General features: G+C 42.6%; 1 protein-coding gene across 1 annotated transcript in view; it reads right to left on the reverse strand.

The window, feature by feature from the left end:
* Positions 1 to 15,353, reverse strand: part of ARFGEF2 (ADP ribosylation factor guanine nucleotide exchange factor 2) — a 102,459-nt gene that overhangs the window by 48,840 nt on the left and 38,266 nt on the right. Inside the window, exons 12-21 of the mRNA XM_041732664.1 lie at positions 15,052 to 15,191; positions 13,068 to 13,176; positions 12,231 to 12,414; positions 9,961 to 10,072; positions 9,236 to 9,441; positions 6,405 to 6,489; positions 6,128 to 6,299; positions 5,345 to 5,496; positions 3,696 to 3,824; positions 2,475 to 2,633 (exon numbers count right to left, since the gene is read on the reverse strand). Of these exons, the coding sequence (XP_041588598.1) occupies positions 2,475 to 2,633; positions 3,696 to 3,824; positions 5,345 to 5,496; positions 6,128 to 6,299; positions 6,405 to 6,489; positions 9,236 to 9,441; positions 9,961 to 10,072; positions 12,231 to 12,414; positions 13,068 to 13,176; positions 15,052 to 15,191 (1,448 nt within the window). The remainder of the gene's footprint in view (positions 1 to 2,474; positions 2,634 to 3,695; positions 3,825 to 5,344; positions 5,497 to 6,127; positions 6,300 to 6,404; positions 6,490 to 9,235; positions 9,442 to 9,960; positions 10,073 to 12,230; positions 12,415 to 13,067; positions 13,177 to 15,051; positions 15,192 to 15,353) is intronic.

The raw sequence follows: 15,353 nt of genomic DNA on the forward strand, positions 1-15,353 counted from the left end.
CCCCATGGGGTCATTCTGGGTTTGAGAAGACATACCTACACACAAGCCTTCTCTCGACTGCAGCTTATCTGAAGAAATAGAAATTAATCCCTACTTCTACTGGAGGAAAAACTAACTGCCAGAAACTTACCGAGGGATAGCATGGAGATCTCCAGGTCAACCCTTCTTGGGGGATTTTCATGGCAACTTCCGACTAAAGCTGAGTTTTAAACTACCTTGCGTGTTGATCTTACAATTCAATCTCAGAGTATGGGAGTCTACTATGTCGCTGAGCATTGCTTGGTATTGTTACTTATAAACGCCCTGTTGACTGAGAAAGGCCATTCCCTGGACTGCTCCACATACAACGATACTACTAAACTACTACCAGTAAACTGCTTTTAACTTTTTCTTTTCCAGAGGTGAGAACGTGCCAGAGTCTCAAGTATGTCAACAATTTAGGGCGAGGACTTCTTGGCTCCAGCCTGATTTCTGAAGGTTTCTAACCATCAAATAGGTGGTAACTCATTTTAACATGTTTAGATGCTGCTAGATACTTGGCAACCAGCAGGAACCCCACATAGATCATGCCTCCCAAGTGAAAAAAAGTTCTATGAGAGAAAACAGCTATTTATTGATCCACTACCTATTGTGACTCCTCAGAAAACAAGGTATTGCTTCTTAAAAACAAAACAAAGCAACAACAACAATAACCAAACGGTTCCTGGCTGGCTCATTTGGTGGAGCACTCAACTCTTGATCTTGGGGTCCTGAGTTTGAGCCCCACCCTGGGCACAGAGATAACTTGAAGAACCAAAACCAAAGTAACCAGCCTTCCCCCTCCCCCCACCTCCATCTTTTTTTTTTTTTTCCCCCATCTCCATCTTTTCTAATATGGAAAACTCCAGGGTTGTGACAGAAAAGGAAAATCTGGGTGGAAGGGAACAAAGGTATGTACCATAATGAGCAGGAGGAGGATGGCTAACACCTACAGAGCCCTCAACACCTGCCAAATGCAATTCTGAGCCTGGCATAGGACCACCCTGTACCCCTGGCATGCCCATGCTGTCACGGGACTAAGGAACCCGCATCCCACACTGGACCCCAGCAGTCCAGCTCTGGGCCTTTCTCCTTAAGAACTTGACCCCATGGGGGAGGAGGCAGCCATTTCCCCTCTAGGCATGCACGGTCCCCACTACTCTGCACACTCTCACTTCTACTCTTTCAGTTTTCTCTCTAAAGCAAGAAGAAATATATGCGTAGACACCAGAGAAATCAGGTATGTAATTGAAGGGGAAAAAAAAGCAGAACTAAATCACCTGCATAGTTCTATTACTCAGGATGTTAACATTTTTCTTTATCCTTTCAAGTCTCATTCTCTGTGTAAGTTCAGAATGAATTTTTACTTCATATACTGTGACTACCTTTCCACAATCCAAGATCATTTTTATAACATCTTTAATTTTTTTTCTCTAAAGTCTTTCTCAAAAACAAAAAACAAAAAACAAAACAACAACAACAACACAACAAAAAAAACCCAAATAAAAAAAGTCTTTCTCAATCCATAGGTCCCTAATCCATTTATTTCCTGTCATTTATTTGTTGAAGAGTCTGGTCATTCACTTGGGTGTGGTGCCGGCGGAGTGGGGTGGCTTTCCTCTCATAGAGTTTATAAACTGCATTCTCATGATACCATTTAGCATGTGCTTCTGTCCCCTAGACTCCCTATAAATTTGCAGCACAGGCTTGAACTGATTCAAGTTTGAGTTTGTGGCAGAAACATCTCATGGTGGTACTATGATTCCACTGGGGAACACATATGTTTGGCTGTCCCTCCTTTCAGCAACATTATTTCAAATGGCCACATAATACTCTAAGGAATGGTGTACCACCCTTTTTTTTTTCTTTTTTAAAGAACAATCCCTCATTGCTGGGACATCTAGGCTGTTTCTAATTGAATCTTTTCCCTAGAACAACTAAAATTTCAATGAATGACTTTTTGAACACATTTATACACATAATTATCCTAGGTGAGAACCTTAGAATACTGTGTAAATAGAAACATAAACCCACCAGCAATCTCCTTAGTGGCTTACTGTAAATGTTGACAATTTCTCTTTAGATTCAACTAGGAGAGAGATCAGGCTCCCAGCTTTTTCTAAATCTATGTGGTGGCATTACGAACCCCCAGGAGGTGCATCAGGGCTCAGGTTGATGTGCTCCCATGAAAAGAAAGCTGCAGAAGTGCACTTGTGTGAACATGAGCTGCTGGGGATGGGGTCGCTCTCTGAGGTGGTGCGTCTGAACATACCCACCACAGTCCCAAAACCTGACTTTCAGATTCGTGAGGACTTGTGGATAAAGGAAAACCCAGAGTTAAAGCTAGGCTTGACTCAAGTAACTGACCAAAGAGAGCAGATGGACACTGAGTCACAGGAATACTGGAGTCCTCCTAAGAAAAGGCATTTACCACCAGGCTTTCAAAGGAAACGCACCTCATGCCAGGAATTCCCAAGGTAGTTGCCATCGGTGTGTGCCACTGTAATGAGCGTCTTTATGGTGTCGATGTTTTTCTGCTTCATTTCTGTGATGCTGGAGCTGGCCGTCAGCAGGGAGAAGCGAGCAAGAGCCTGAACATAGGCATCTCGCTCCAGCTGCAACAGAACCCAAACAAGAGAGCGCGCTGAGATTCCACCCTTAGCATGACCGTTTGCATATCTTTGGGACTGTGTGTGCACTGGGCTCTGGACATCTGTACACACATCACCTAACAGGCTTCACACACATCAACACACCAGTGATTCCGTGCTGGTATTCTCCTGCTACTGGAACATCCCTACACACTACATGGCTGAGAGCCAGCTCGCTTCTTTGCAGCTGACCTCAAACTTAAATTCTGGGTTCTATTCCCTCTGGAGGGAGTAGCAGAGGAATCTGTTGAATGCTAAGATTGCCCCCCCCCCCACACACACACACACTCGAATTTCTGCAACAATCTTGCAAGGTAGGCCTATTTTCTGAATTCTGTAAATGAAGAGACCAAGGGTGTCTTAGAGGGGAGTTAGCTGACCCAATGTCACGTGGCTAGAGAAGTAGCAGGGTTGGGTTCTGCAACCTAGGGTGTCTGATGTCAAAGCCTGTGGTCTTGGTACAGAAGAAAAAGTCTAACTGTAAAATGAACAAGAAAAGAAGATCTGAGTTTTTCAAAATAAATGGGTGCAAATTCTTAGGAAGTGGTGCATAGGACCAACAGCCTCCTAATTTCCTAAGAGTCTGAGAATTCTATTTTGTTTAGTTGCTTGAGTTTTTCAAGATTCAAAAGTCTACAGACATACTCATTTTGCAATAAATTGTTTCCCCCAGAAAAGACATGGAAATGAAATTATAACAAAAGCTGATCTTAAAAGGAAAAGTAGTATCTTAGCACTCGGGCAGGCAAATTAAGCAGATGGATAGGAAGTCTATTTTGCCAAATCCAATCAAATAGCTTAGACCTCACCTACCCACTAAAGGAGGTTACAGTCCAAATCTCCAATTTTCCCCCTAATGAGGCTATTGTTAGGCACAAATATGCAGTCTTCCTCTTAGCAGGCAAGATTGGAAATTTTGCTGAGACTTTTTGGCTAATTGGAAATGTCTAATAGTTTTTAAATTTTGCCAAATCTGAAAGAACACAGACTACCAGCATCTCTGGAGCCTCACTGACGTCCACCCACCTGCATTCCAAAGATGCAGGCAATCCGGATTGCACATCGGATGCCCTCCAAACACAGGGAGGCCACCTCTGTATCATCACAGTTCTGCAGTCCGATGCTGTAGGCTGCCAACAGCGGCGTCCAGACCAACTGGAAGGAAGCAAGGTTTCAATAATGTCTAGAATTTTAGCATGGAAAGAGCACTTAGAGGGCACATTGTCAGTTATGAGCACAGCCAGGATGCCAGGTTCACTGTTATTTTGATTTCAATCTACTCCATTCACAATATAAAATAGTTCCTCTGGGGGATCCCTGGGTGGCTCAGTGGTTTAGCGCCTGCCTTTGGCCCAGGGCATGATCCTGGAGTCCTGGGATCGAGTCCTGCATCAGGCTCCCTGCATGGAGCCTGCTTCTCCCTCTGCCTGTGTCTCTGCCTCTATCATGAATAAATAAAATCTTTAAAAATAAATAAATTCTTTCTAGACTATGGTCAAAGATATCACTATAAATATGCTCCTAGGCACAGTTTTTAAAAATTTAGCTCAGGGATCCCTGAGTGGCGCAGCAGTTTAGCGCCTGCCTTTGGCCCAGGGCGTGATTCTGGAGACCCAGGATCGAGTCCCATGTCGGGCTCCCGGTGCATGGAGCCTGTTTCTCCCTCTGCCTGTGTCTCTGCCTCTCTCGCTCTCTCTGTGTGACTATCATAAATAATTAAAAATTTAAAAAAAAATTAAAAAAAATAAAAAAATAAAAATTTAGCTCAGTACAAAAGGAAGGTAGATAGATACATGGCTAGTGCCACCACTACATCCCCCTGGGCTCATGGCAGACATTACTCATCAACTAGTGAGCCCACTCCCTGCTGAGTCTATTCAGGGCACGAAAATTCTTCTTTGCACAGGGCAGCAGGCAGCTGTTGCCAATCAGAGATTGGCACATAAAACCTACATGCAATTTATAGTCTATAAACTTAGTTTATTGAAAGGTTCCTAATTCAAATTATTTAGACTTTACTTTTCCTCCAATTTTCCTGTGAATTCCCTGGAAATAAAGGTTCACAAAAATCTAGAAATTATTAACTAACAGGATACTGACAACTACTATAAAAACACCTTAGAGAAAAATTATGTGCTGTGTTTATTAAGCATGTGTCTTTTCTAGACATTTTAAAAATAGACTTCAGGATACTGTCTTTTACTTCCAATTAATTTCATCTGGTAAACTAATAACCCTGAGGCCAGAGGTGAGAGGTCAAAATAAAATAATCTCTTCTGCCTGAATGATTTTTAATTCATTCAATCCCCCAAGCAGCCCCAACCACAATCCTGTGTTTGCCCCATTTTACAGGTGATAAACACAGAGAGAGAGAGACTGAATAAGCTGACCAAGATCACAGAGCTACAAAGTGGCAAGGGAAGATTCAAACCAGCCATTCTGACTGTGGAGGCCACAGCAATCTAGCACTTATAGCTGCGGCTGGTACATCTTCTGTATCATCAAAGAGCTTTCGGGAAGGACTCACTTGAGTCACTATTCAGACAGAAGCACCCAGACCTGGCCTCTCCTCTCCTCTCCCCTCCCTCTTGACTATGATAAAGTCACTGGTTAGCTTCTAGCTGGGCACCTGCAGAATCAGGACGAACCAGGTCCTCGTTTCTCAAGATACTCACTTTGAACATTGGCCGGACGTGGTCCAAGTGAGTGGCACTTGTGAATGGAGCTTTCGCATGGCTCACAGCCTCCATCAGAGCTTTTGCTGTTCTAGCCATCTGCTCCATCTCCAGGTTGTACAGCAGCCGTCTCTGTTTTTCACTAGCTACGCCTACAAAGAAATGAGAGTCTAACAGCAGCCACTGGCACCCACTGAGTGCTCGCTATGGGCTAGGCACAGTTTTAAAAGATTTATGATCAAGTCACAAATCCTCCTGAGGTCCTCTATGAGTGTGTTCCAAATATGACCATTTTACTGAAGAAAAAATATGGCACACAGAGGCTCAGCACCTTGCCCAGGGACACATCGCCAGTAAGTAGTGGAGGTGGGACATGCCCGCACCCAGTGTGGCTCTACAGCTTGTGCTCTAAATCTCTGCACTCTGCTGAAGCCAATAGTGCCACAGGGCCTTCCCTTACAGAATTCTCATCAAGGTTGGCGCTATCACCACGGCCATTAAAGCAGTCTTAAGGAATATTTTGTGGGGATAATTTAGCTCTTAGATTACTCATTTTTAAAAATTTTTTTAGATTACTCATTTTAAATTCCTTCTTGTAGCTAATCACAAATCTAGCAAGAAGATGGTTATAATTATGAGAGAATCAACATAATCACAATAATTTAAACACATTTACTATTCAGGTATCTAGTTACGCAAATTAAATTTATCATCGGGGGACTTAATCATGCAATCTGATACCCTTGAAAATTAGAATGGAAATAATTTGTCATTAGACCTTACTCTGCTTAGTAGATTTGGTTGCAATCGTATGTTCTTTTGTTTCTTTCATGGCAATTTTCTTGCCTTCTATTTCTTCATAGATGCTTGAGAGATATTCTTCTGGTAGATCTTTACTATCATTGATACCCCGATTCATTTTAATGTATTGTTCTTTCGTCATTTTATTTTTTACCTGAAATTTAAAAAAATTAAAAACCATTTAGAAAACATCTAATGCCCCTCCCCCCAAAACTCCTTATTTACCCACTACAATATATAATTCGTTCAAATATTTTACCTGAGGGCTGTGCAAGTCTGTGGTTAGCATGATAATTGAATATGCTAAGACATATGCAGTGTCAGCACTAGCAAACAGGGTTTGCCTGGAAGAGAAGGTTCCAGATGTAAGAACATGCAGAGAAGCAGCTATAATGGAGACACAATTCACTGAACACAGACCAATTGTTCCACGTGATGCCAAACTAGTCAAGAGTATTCATGCTTTCACCATCATCTAATAATAACTAATGACTCTGAGTGTAGAAAAAGCTAATTAAGAAATCATGTCAGGTTTTAAGTTTCTCTGATAAAGCAGTTTTAAGGGTTTTTGGGGGGAAGATTTTATTTACTCACTTAAAAGTCAGTGAGAGAGAGAAAACATGAGTGGGGTTGGGGGGTGGGAGTGGGGGTGGGCAGGGATCAGATTTCCCACTGAGCAGGGAGCCTGCCGTGGGGCTCAATCCCAGGACCCTGAGATCATGACCTGAGCTTAAGGCAGCTGCTTAATTGAGCCATTCAGGTGCCCCTTAAGTTTTTTTTTTTTTTTTTAAGTCAAGTTTTAAAAAAGATTCTTAAGGTACAGCCAGACCATGAATTAGTGTGTGGCAAGTGAGGCACTCGAGCACAAAAATGCCCCAAGGCCCTCACTCCAACCAGGAGAGTGAGGCCCCCTTAGAGTTTGCACAGCTCTGCCTCAGCTGCTTCACACTGGTTATGTTTCTGAGAACATCTACTTTGTACTGGGCACTGGGGAGAAAAAGAATGAAAACTCCTGTTCAGGAGCACCTGGCTGGCTCACTCCGTAGGGCATGGGACTCTTGATCTTGCAGGTGTAGGTTCAAGCCCCACACTGGGTGCAGAGATTACTTTAAAAAAAAAAAAAAAAAAAGAAAACCGCTATTCAGTTATTACTTACAGCTTACATTACCCACTATAATATTGAACAGCAGAAATTTGAAAAAAATATTCATGTTTTTCTACATAATATGCTGGTGAAGTCAAACTTTTTTTGCTTTAGGCAAGAAAAGACAAAAATGTGTGGATGCGTGGCCTCAAAATAGGCGAGGCTAAAGCTACAAAAACTAGTCTGTCCAAATTGTCCCCAAAAGGAGGGAGAAACTCTGAAGAACATAACAAGAAGTCTGCATACAACTTGAAGCAATCTAACATGTTTAGCCACTGAGAGAAACGGACCAAGGGTCCCCAGATCCACACAAGAGAGATGTCCAAAGTAACTAATATCTTGGGGCGTCTGGGTGGCTCAGTTGGTTGAGCGTCTACCTTTGGCTCAGGCATATTCCTGGGGTCTGGGGATCTAGCCCCAAGTCAGGCTCCCTGCTCGGTGGGGAGTCTGCTTCTCCCTCTCCCTCTGCCTTTCCCTCTGCTTGTATTCTCTCTCATTCTCTCAAATAAATTTTAAAAATCTAAAAAAAAAAAAAAAGAAAGAAAAGAAAAAAGTAACATCTCTGCCTTCTCGGGAAATTCTTCTTTTTTTTAAAGATTTTATTTATTTGTTCATGAGAGAGAGAGAGAGAGAGAGAGAGAGAAACAGAGACACAGACAGGTGGAGAAGCAGGCTCCATGTAGGGGGCCCAATGTGGGACTCAATCCCAGGACTCCAGGATCTCACCCTGAGCTGAAGGCAGACGCTTAACCCCTAGCCACCCAGGCATCCCATTCTTGGGAAATTCTAATGTCCACTGGGTTAAAATGACCAGATGCTGCCTCTGTTTTCCATGCGTCTAATGGAAACAGCTCACTGTACACTTGGGAGGATTAAAACCAATTAATATGAGTATCAAGTTGACCTGAGAGCAAACTGTTATCAAAATGTCTCTATTGAACAATTTCTACCTCATGTTCACAGCATATTCAGACATTTTTCACTTCAAGCTCAGGGGAAAAAGTGTGAGCTTTTTAGTTAGACAATCCATTTTCAATCCTTCTCTGCTACTTACCAGCTGATTAACTCTGGACAGGTTGCTAAATCTCCCAGAGCTTCAGTTTCCTTTCTAATAACTAGAGACACTACTCCCAGGCTTACCATTAATTAAATGAAATGTATATAAAACTGATGGCATGGCTGACATATAGGAAATGTGTTTGTTTTAAAAAATTTATTTGAGAGACAGAGACAGAGCATGTGCATGCATATGTTTGTACACATGGGGGACAAGGAGCAGAGGGAAAAAGAATCTTAAGCAGATTTCCCCACTGAGCACAATCTGACATGGCGCTCGATCTCACGACCCTGAGATCATGACTTGAGGTGAAACCAAGAGTTGGACACTCAACCAACTATACCAACCCAGGTGCCGCAGGAGATATTTAATAAAGGTTAGCTCTCTTTTTAATTTCCACTTTCTACAAAAACATGTACTACCCACCCAAAGAGGAGCCAAGATAAAATCATGTACTTAGATGGGTTTTATTAGTTATGTGTTCATTTTTGTAACCTGCTCATCAGTACGTAACCAAAGAAAAACCCAAATCCTTGAGATCTACCCTATATATTAAATCAAGGAGTTGTTCTGAATTAGGAAGAGGTGCCCAAAGGCCTCCCCTCAACTCACAATATTACTCTTATCAAAATTAACAGCGCAGGCTCTAGCCATATGAACGTGGGCAAGTTACTCAGCTTCTCTGGTCCTCAATCTCCTTGGAACAAAAAGAGAAGCTGTGAAGTCTTACGTGAGATAATCCCTCAGCACAGTGTCTGGCACATGGAAACAAACTTTAGTTGTTTGGCACAGATTTAGGAAGATTAAACTCAACTCCCAACCAAACTAAGATCAGTGCTCTGAGCCAGGCAAAAAAATAACATGGAAGGAACTTAAACACAGCGCTCACCCCTGGTTGCACTCTATGTATCTCGCAGCAAATTTCTCCATTAATCGATCAATCTTCTGGGCTTCCCCAGGTAGGCGGAAACCTTCTAGAAACGTCCGCAGGGCTGAGACAAATTCCTTTTCACAGAAGTCAAGTTGGTCCACATAGGCATACATCACTTCCTTGTTGAACCTTGTGCTGTCTCCCAGAAAATCACCTACTTGGGTCTGAAACATACACACCCACTCACATCTGGAAACTGTCATATGTGAACCCACAGCAAACACACACTTCAGGCAGAGTAGGGAGGCAGAATGCTCTGCTCTCAACACCCAGAACATCCTGGCCTACTGGAAAAGCTAGGTGACTCCCCACCTGCCCGCCCACCCATCCATTCCAGGGTTAGTCTATCCTGTCTCGGATGAAGAAGGACGAGTAGGCACAAGAGACTTAAAGATGAAAGAATGATGGTACACACTCAGGAGGGAGGTTAACTTCAGACAGGCAGCCAGAAGTTTCTAGTAGTCAGGGGACACTTCTAGTTCTAACGCCGTTCTACCAAGTACACACCCTCCCACTGGGAAGCTTTTTGTGATGCTGGCCGAAGGAAGAAGTAGGACTGGTGTAAACAGGGGTGTGGACAATAGCCACTGCGCTCAGGGTCAGCCATGCTCTAGGCTAAAGCTAGGCAGGTCTCAGAATCACCTGATCAAACTGACACACAAGCGTCCAAGCCCCAGTCTTACAGAATCAAGGCGCTCCTCCTGGTGCAGGAATTGGGCAATGTCTTCAACTGACGTTCCTAGCATGCCCTGCTCCTGGAGAAACTGGATGCCTCTCTTGGGTTTCTTGTTGAAACTGTTACAAGAAGAGACAGGACATGGGTTACATATTTCAAAATCTGGAGGATAAAAAAAGCAGGCATTTGAAGCATAAACAAATCATTGCCTATCACCTCAGGAAGGTCCTGCGTGTCCTGGTGGCTTCTCTGAATTTCACCTTTAATTTCTGACCTAGCTATATAGCAGAGTCTGATGGCTGTCACTCAACATCTGTTCTCCTCTTCTCCAATAGTAAGAACCCTCGATGTTTAGTCAGGCACACCACTACCTGGAATAAAAACTACATTTTTCTGCCTCTCTTAAACAAAGTATGACCATGTGATAACGTTCTGGTCTATGATCTAAGAGCAGAAGTGGTATGAATACCTCTAGGAAGGATCCTTAAACAAAGCTGGCTTGGCTGGGAGGTGTACTTTTTCAGTATCCCCTTTATTCCCTAATATATGTGTGATGGCTGGTGCTCTAGCAGTCACCCTAAACCATGCGGCAAAACAATGAAGGTGAAAATTGTGTTAAGGATAACAAAGCAGAAGGGTGCCTGGGTGGCTCAGTGGGTTAAACATCTGACTCGATTTCAGCTCAGGTCTTGATCTCAGGGTTGTGAGATCGAGCCCCATGTCAGACGCTGTGCTGGGGATGGAGTCTGCTAAAAATTCTCTTTTTCTCTCTCCCTCTGCGCTCCCCCCCCCCCCGCCCCCGCAAAAAAAGAAAAGAAAGAAAGCGATGATGAAAGAGAAAGAGTAAAAAAGCCGGGATCTCTGACATCCGTAAAGAGCCAATAGGCAGCTCTAGACTATCCACGTTGGGATTTCTTTTGACAGTGTGTAAGTACTGTTTGTATTTCCTGTTAAAGGTAGGCATACTTCACTATGGATAAACTCAATGTCCTATTTAACAGGCCCTGCCCTGGAGAATGCTATTTATGCATCAGCACAGATTGGGGCAAGGGCTGTGCAGGAAGGACATGGATCAGGTGCAAGCAAGAGCAGCTTGGCACCTGTGCAGACAGGCGGCTACAGAAGGCTTCCTTGAGGAAGAGAGGTTTTGCCAAGCCTGAGGGAGGAAAAAAGACCCAGGAGTATTCCGAGCAGAGGGCACAATGGCGAGAAGAGCTCAAGGTGTTCAAGGGACTGAAGCACATAGTGTGACTCCAGTACTGGCAGGAGATGTCAATCGGGGTGATCAGGCCCTGATGAGGAGAGGGAAATCTGGAGTGATTTTAGGCGGAGGAGTGATAACTGATTTATTTAAAAAAAAAAATTTTTTTTTAATTTATTTATGATAGTCACAGAGAGATAGAGAGAGAGGCAGAGACACAGGCAGAGGGAGAAGCAGGCTCCATGCACCGGGAGCCCGACGTGGGATTCGATCCCGGGTCTCCAGGATCGCGCCCTGGGCCAAAGGCAGGCGCCAAACCGCTGCGCCACCCAGGGATCCCCTGATAACTGATTTAGGTTTTGAGAAGACTAGCTGCTGTGGAGAGAACAGACTGGGTTGATGTGGGGCTAGGGAGAGTAGAAATGAGATCAACACTTCAATTAAAAAGCATTATAACATCAAGTTTTCAAACAAACTGAATTTACTAAGTTAACTAATCATTCAAAAGTTGGACAGGATATGAGACTGAGTTTACGTACTTTTCTGTGTGAAAAGCTGGAAAGAAACACATTAAGATTTACCAATGCTTATAATAATAATCATGCACTTATATGGGAAAACGTCTTTATTCTTCAGATACCCGGCTGAGGTATTATGATGGGTGTAATTTTTGAATGGTACAGACAAAAATATACACAGATAAGGCTAATACACACAAAGTTAATTCTATGTTGAAACTGTTCATAAGATATAGTTAGAAAAAAATTACCAATGGTGATTTACTCCAGGTAATAATTTTATGAGTGATTAAACATTCTTGCTTCATACTTTCCTGTATTTTCTAAATTAGTTTAATTTCTTGCATTAGGTAAAATAAAAATAAAAAGACCAGGCAGCAACTACACAAAGCTATTAAATTTCAATCTCAATCTGCCTTTCCCACTCTCTCACTCCCTATGCCTGGCCCAGTCAGGCTTGGCTGCCAAGTACCAGCATGGCCTTCTGGAACAGGTTCCCAGAGATGTGGCTTTGTGAGAGGCCCCAAGAGATCTGGCTGGAGTAGCAGTCATACTCACAGCTCGATGCCATGTTCGATAATTTCCTTTTGTTGCTTGATGACCTCAAACTGCTCCGGATCATCCTGGACAGCCATCTGGGTCCCTGAGGATACCGTGGACTCCATGGATGTCACACTGCTTCGTCTCGCCATGTCAAGGCCTCTCCCATCCCCCATTTCCTGATCGGTGGGCCTCTCCTGACCTGCAATGACATGAAACCAAAGGAAACCAAATAAACAGATGGGATACAGATATATCTGAGCTCAGGTCTGGCTCTATGGTTCCTTTTTCCAGACCTGTTAACAATATACTTTGTACTGTAAGTCATAAGTATGAAACTGTTATCACTCACGGACTTTACTTAAAATTTTACTTTATTGTGGAATTTGATAAGCTAATTCTAAAAATCACATGAAAGAACAGAAGTGCAAAAATCATGACGATACGTGAAGAACAGTGAAGAGGAAGACCTGCCCTAACAGGTATTGAACTCACTAAAGAACTCAAGGCATCTGAAAAGCATGGTATTGATACAAGAATGGACAAATCCATAGAATGGAATAGAAAATTCAGAAACAGACTTACACAGGGAAATCTGGTATATTGTAAAGATGGTGCTTCAAGGTGGTGAGGTAAGGAGAGATTACTAAAAAAATCAGAATGACTGCCTCTCCATTTGGGAATATGACATTAGAGCATAACTCACATTATTTCTCCCAGATTGATTAAAAGGCAGAAGCGTTAAGGTCATCAGCAAACTAAAGTGTTTTGCTAATTCTAAGACAGTGACACAAGGCCAACTTTCCCCAAGTGTCACGTTGTGAATGGAGGCGGTGGTGCAACAAGCCCTCTCACCAAGGCTGGTCTGGTGGTTGGGATTCACATATAGGTCTTTGCTCCATTCCACCATGCACTTGAGAATGGACACGAGGCACTCCAAACCTTTCTTCCTCAGACTGAGCTCCTAAGGACAGAAGGGACATGGCACAGAGACTTAACAGATAAACTGAGTGCAGACATATACGAGACTCTCAGTGAATCCTGTGAAAATAAGAGATAGTCACTGACATTCAGTGCTCATATTAAGCATAGAACCCAAGGAAAAGTTAACAGGTGACCTGAGTATTTAGGGCTCATTGTAAAAATACTGAAAATTTCTAATGCGGTTCATTACAAACACCCTAGTAGAAAAATAGGAAATATGTGCTTTCCTAAAATGAACAGTGTTATCTGGATTTTTTTTTTAAGTAAACCCTATGCCCAACATGGGGCTTGAACTCAGGACCCTGAAATCAAGAGTTGCATGCTCTACCTACTGAGCCAGCCAGGTGCCCCAAGTGTCATCTGCATTTGTAAAAGGAAGCAATCCATTGCTTGTATAATTCAAAAAACACTCAAGACACTTTCCTTTTTAAAAAATCAATAGAGGGGATTCCTGGGTGGCTCGGCGGATTAGCGCCTGCCTTTGGCCCAGGGCGTGATCCTGGAGACCGGGGATCGAGTCCCACATCGGGCTCCCGGCCTGGAGCCTGCTTCTCCCTCTGCCTGTGTCTCTGCCTCTCTCTATGTCCCTCATGAATAAATCAATCAATCAATCTTTAAAAAAAATCAATAGATTGGAGCATCTGGGTGGCCCAGGTCATGAAATCAGGGTCACGAGATCGAGGCCCACATCCGGCTTGGCACTAAGTACAGAGTCTGCTTAGGATTCTCTCTCTCTCCCTCCCCCTCTGCCTCTTTCCCACCTCACGTGCATGCGCATGCACACGTACACTCTCTGATAAATACATAAAATCATAGGAAAAAATTGCTTAAAATAAATAAAATTTATAAATCAATAGGGTCTTAACCAGTGACCCTCCCCACACAAGGAGAAAAGAATTTTACATCATGCAACAAATGAGTAATTCTGGACACATTCTTACTCTTCAAACACTCACAAATGCATTTATTTTAAGGCTTGCTCCGCAAATAAAAAAAAAATGCTGATTTTTCTAAAAGTAGCATTTCTTAAAAAACTGAATGTGAATAAAAACTGAATGTGAATCACAGATAACCTAAAGAAATGTAAATATTTTAAGACTCAAAATTCCATCTACGGAGGTACAGATCTCTCTGTCAATCTGACAACTATGGAACTTCTAGGGAAAATGCCCACACACCAAAATTCTACACATAATTCCAGGCAGCTCCTAGACCTTCTGATCAGTTCCTTCAGAGACGTCAGGTTAAGATACTATTCTCTGCATGGGCATTCTAATGAGGCAATTGGATAAGAAGCAAATTCCTTTGCTTTACTAGAGCCTAGGATCGTGTTTTCATATAATCTTTGGAAAGGTGACTGAAAGTGAACTTACTTCCTCCAGGTCTCAGCTCAAATGTCACCTTCTCAGAGAGACTATCTTCACGACCCCATTAAAAATGACAGCACCCTCATTTGTAGCACTACTTTACCCCTACTTTATTCTTCTCTACAGCTTACTTCTACACTGTCTGCTTATAAATTAGTTATGACCATAGCAGTCGTGCACATTCATATGCATTGTGTTTTATTCACTGCTGTACCACAGCATCAAGGACAGAACTAGCCTGACACACAGAGGCGCACAATAAATGTTTACTAAAATGAATGCACTTTAATTATTTTTTTTTTTCAAATAAAAATGGACCCTTAAAAAAATCCACTCTGGGTGTAGAGCCTAACATGAGGCCTGAACTCATGATCCTGATATCAAGATCTAAGCTGAGATTAAGAGTCAGACACCTAACTGACTGAGCTACCCAAACACCCAGAAACCAATGAACTTTAAATATAAATGGGGGTTTTCAGTGTTTTTACCTGCAGAGGTGTCATTCCCAGCTCATGTCCACTTCTTCCCTGAGCGATTTTGGATAAATCATTTACGAGGCGCTCAAAAATGTTAGCAGCATTTAAATCACAGTCGTAGTTGACATAAATATCTACAACACACTGGGCATCTTGGAAAATAACACACAGATATTAGAAATTCTGATCCAACACACACAACAGTTAAATTTTCTTATTAAATGAGATTCCCTTTTCAAAAATGCTTCCCAGTAAATCACTGACTCAGGTAGATACCTCCTTTAGAAAACATATGTCAGATGTACTTAAAGTTA

The sequence above is a fragment of the Vulpes lagopus genome, chromosome 18, assembly GCF_018345385.1.
Source record: "Vulpes lagopus strain Blue_001 chromosome 18, ASM1834538v1, whole genome shotgun sequence".
Lineage (NCBI taxonomy): Eukaryota > Metazoa > Chordata > Mammalia > Carnivora > Canidae > Vulpes > Vulpes lagopus.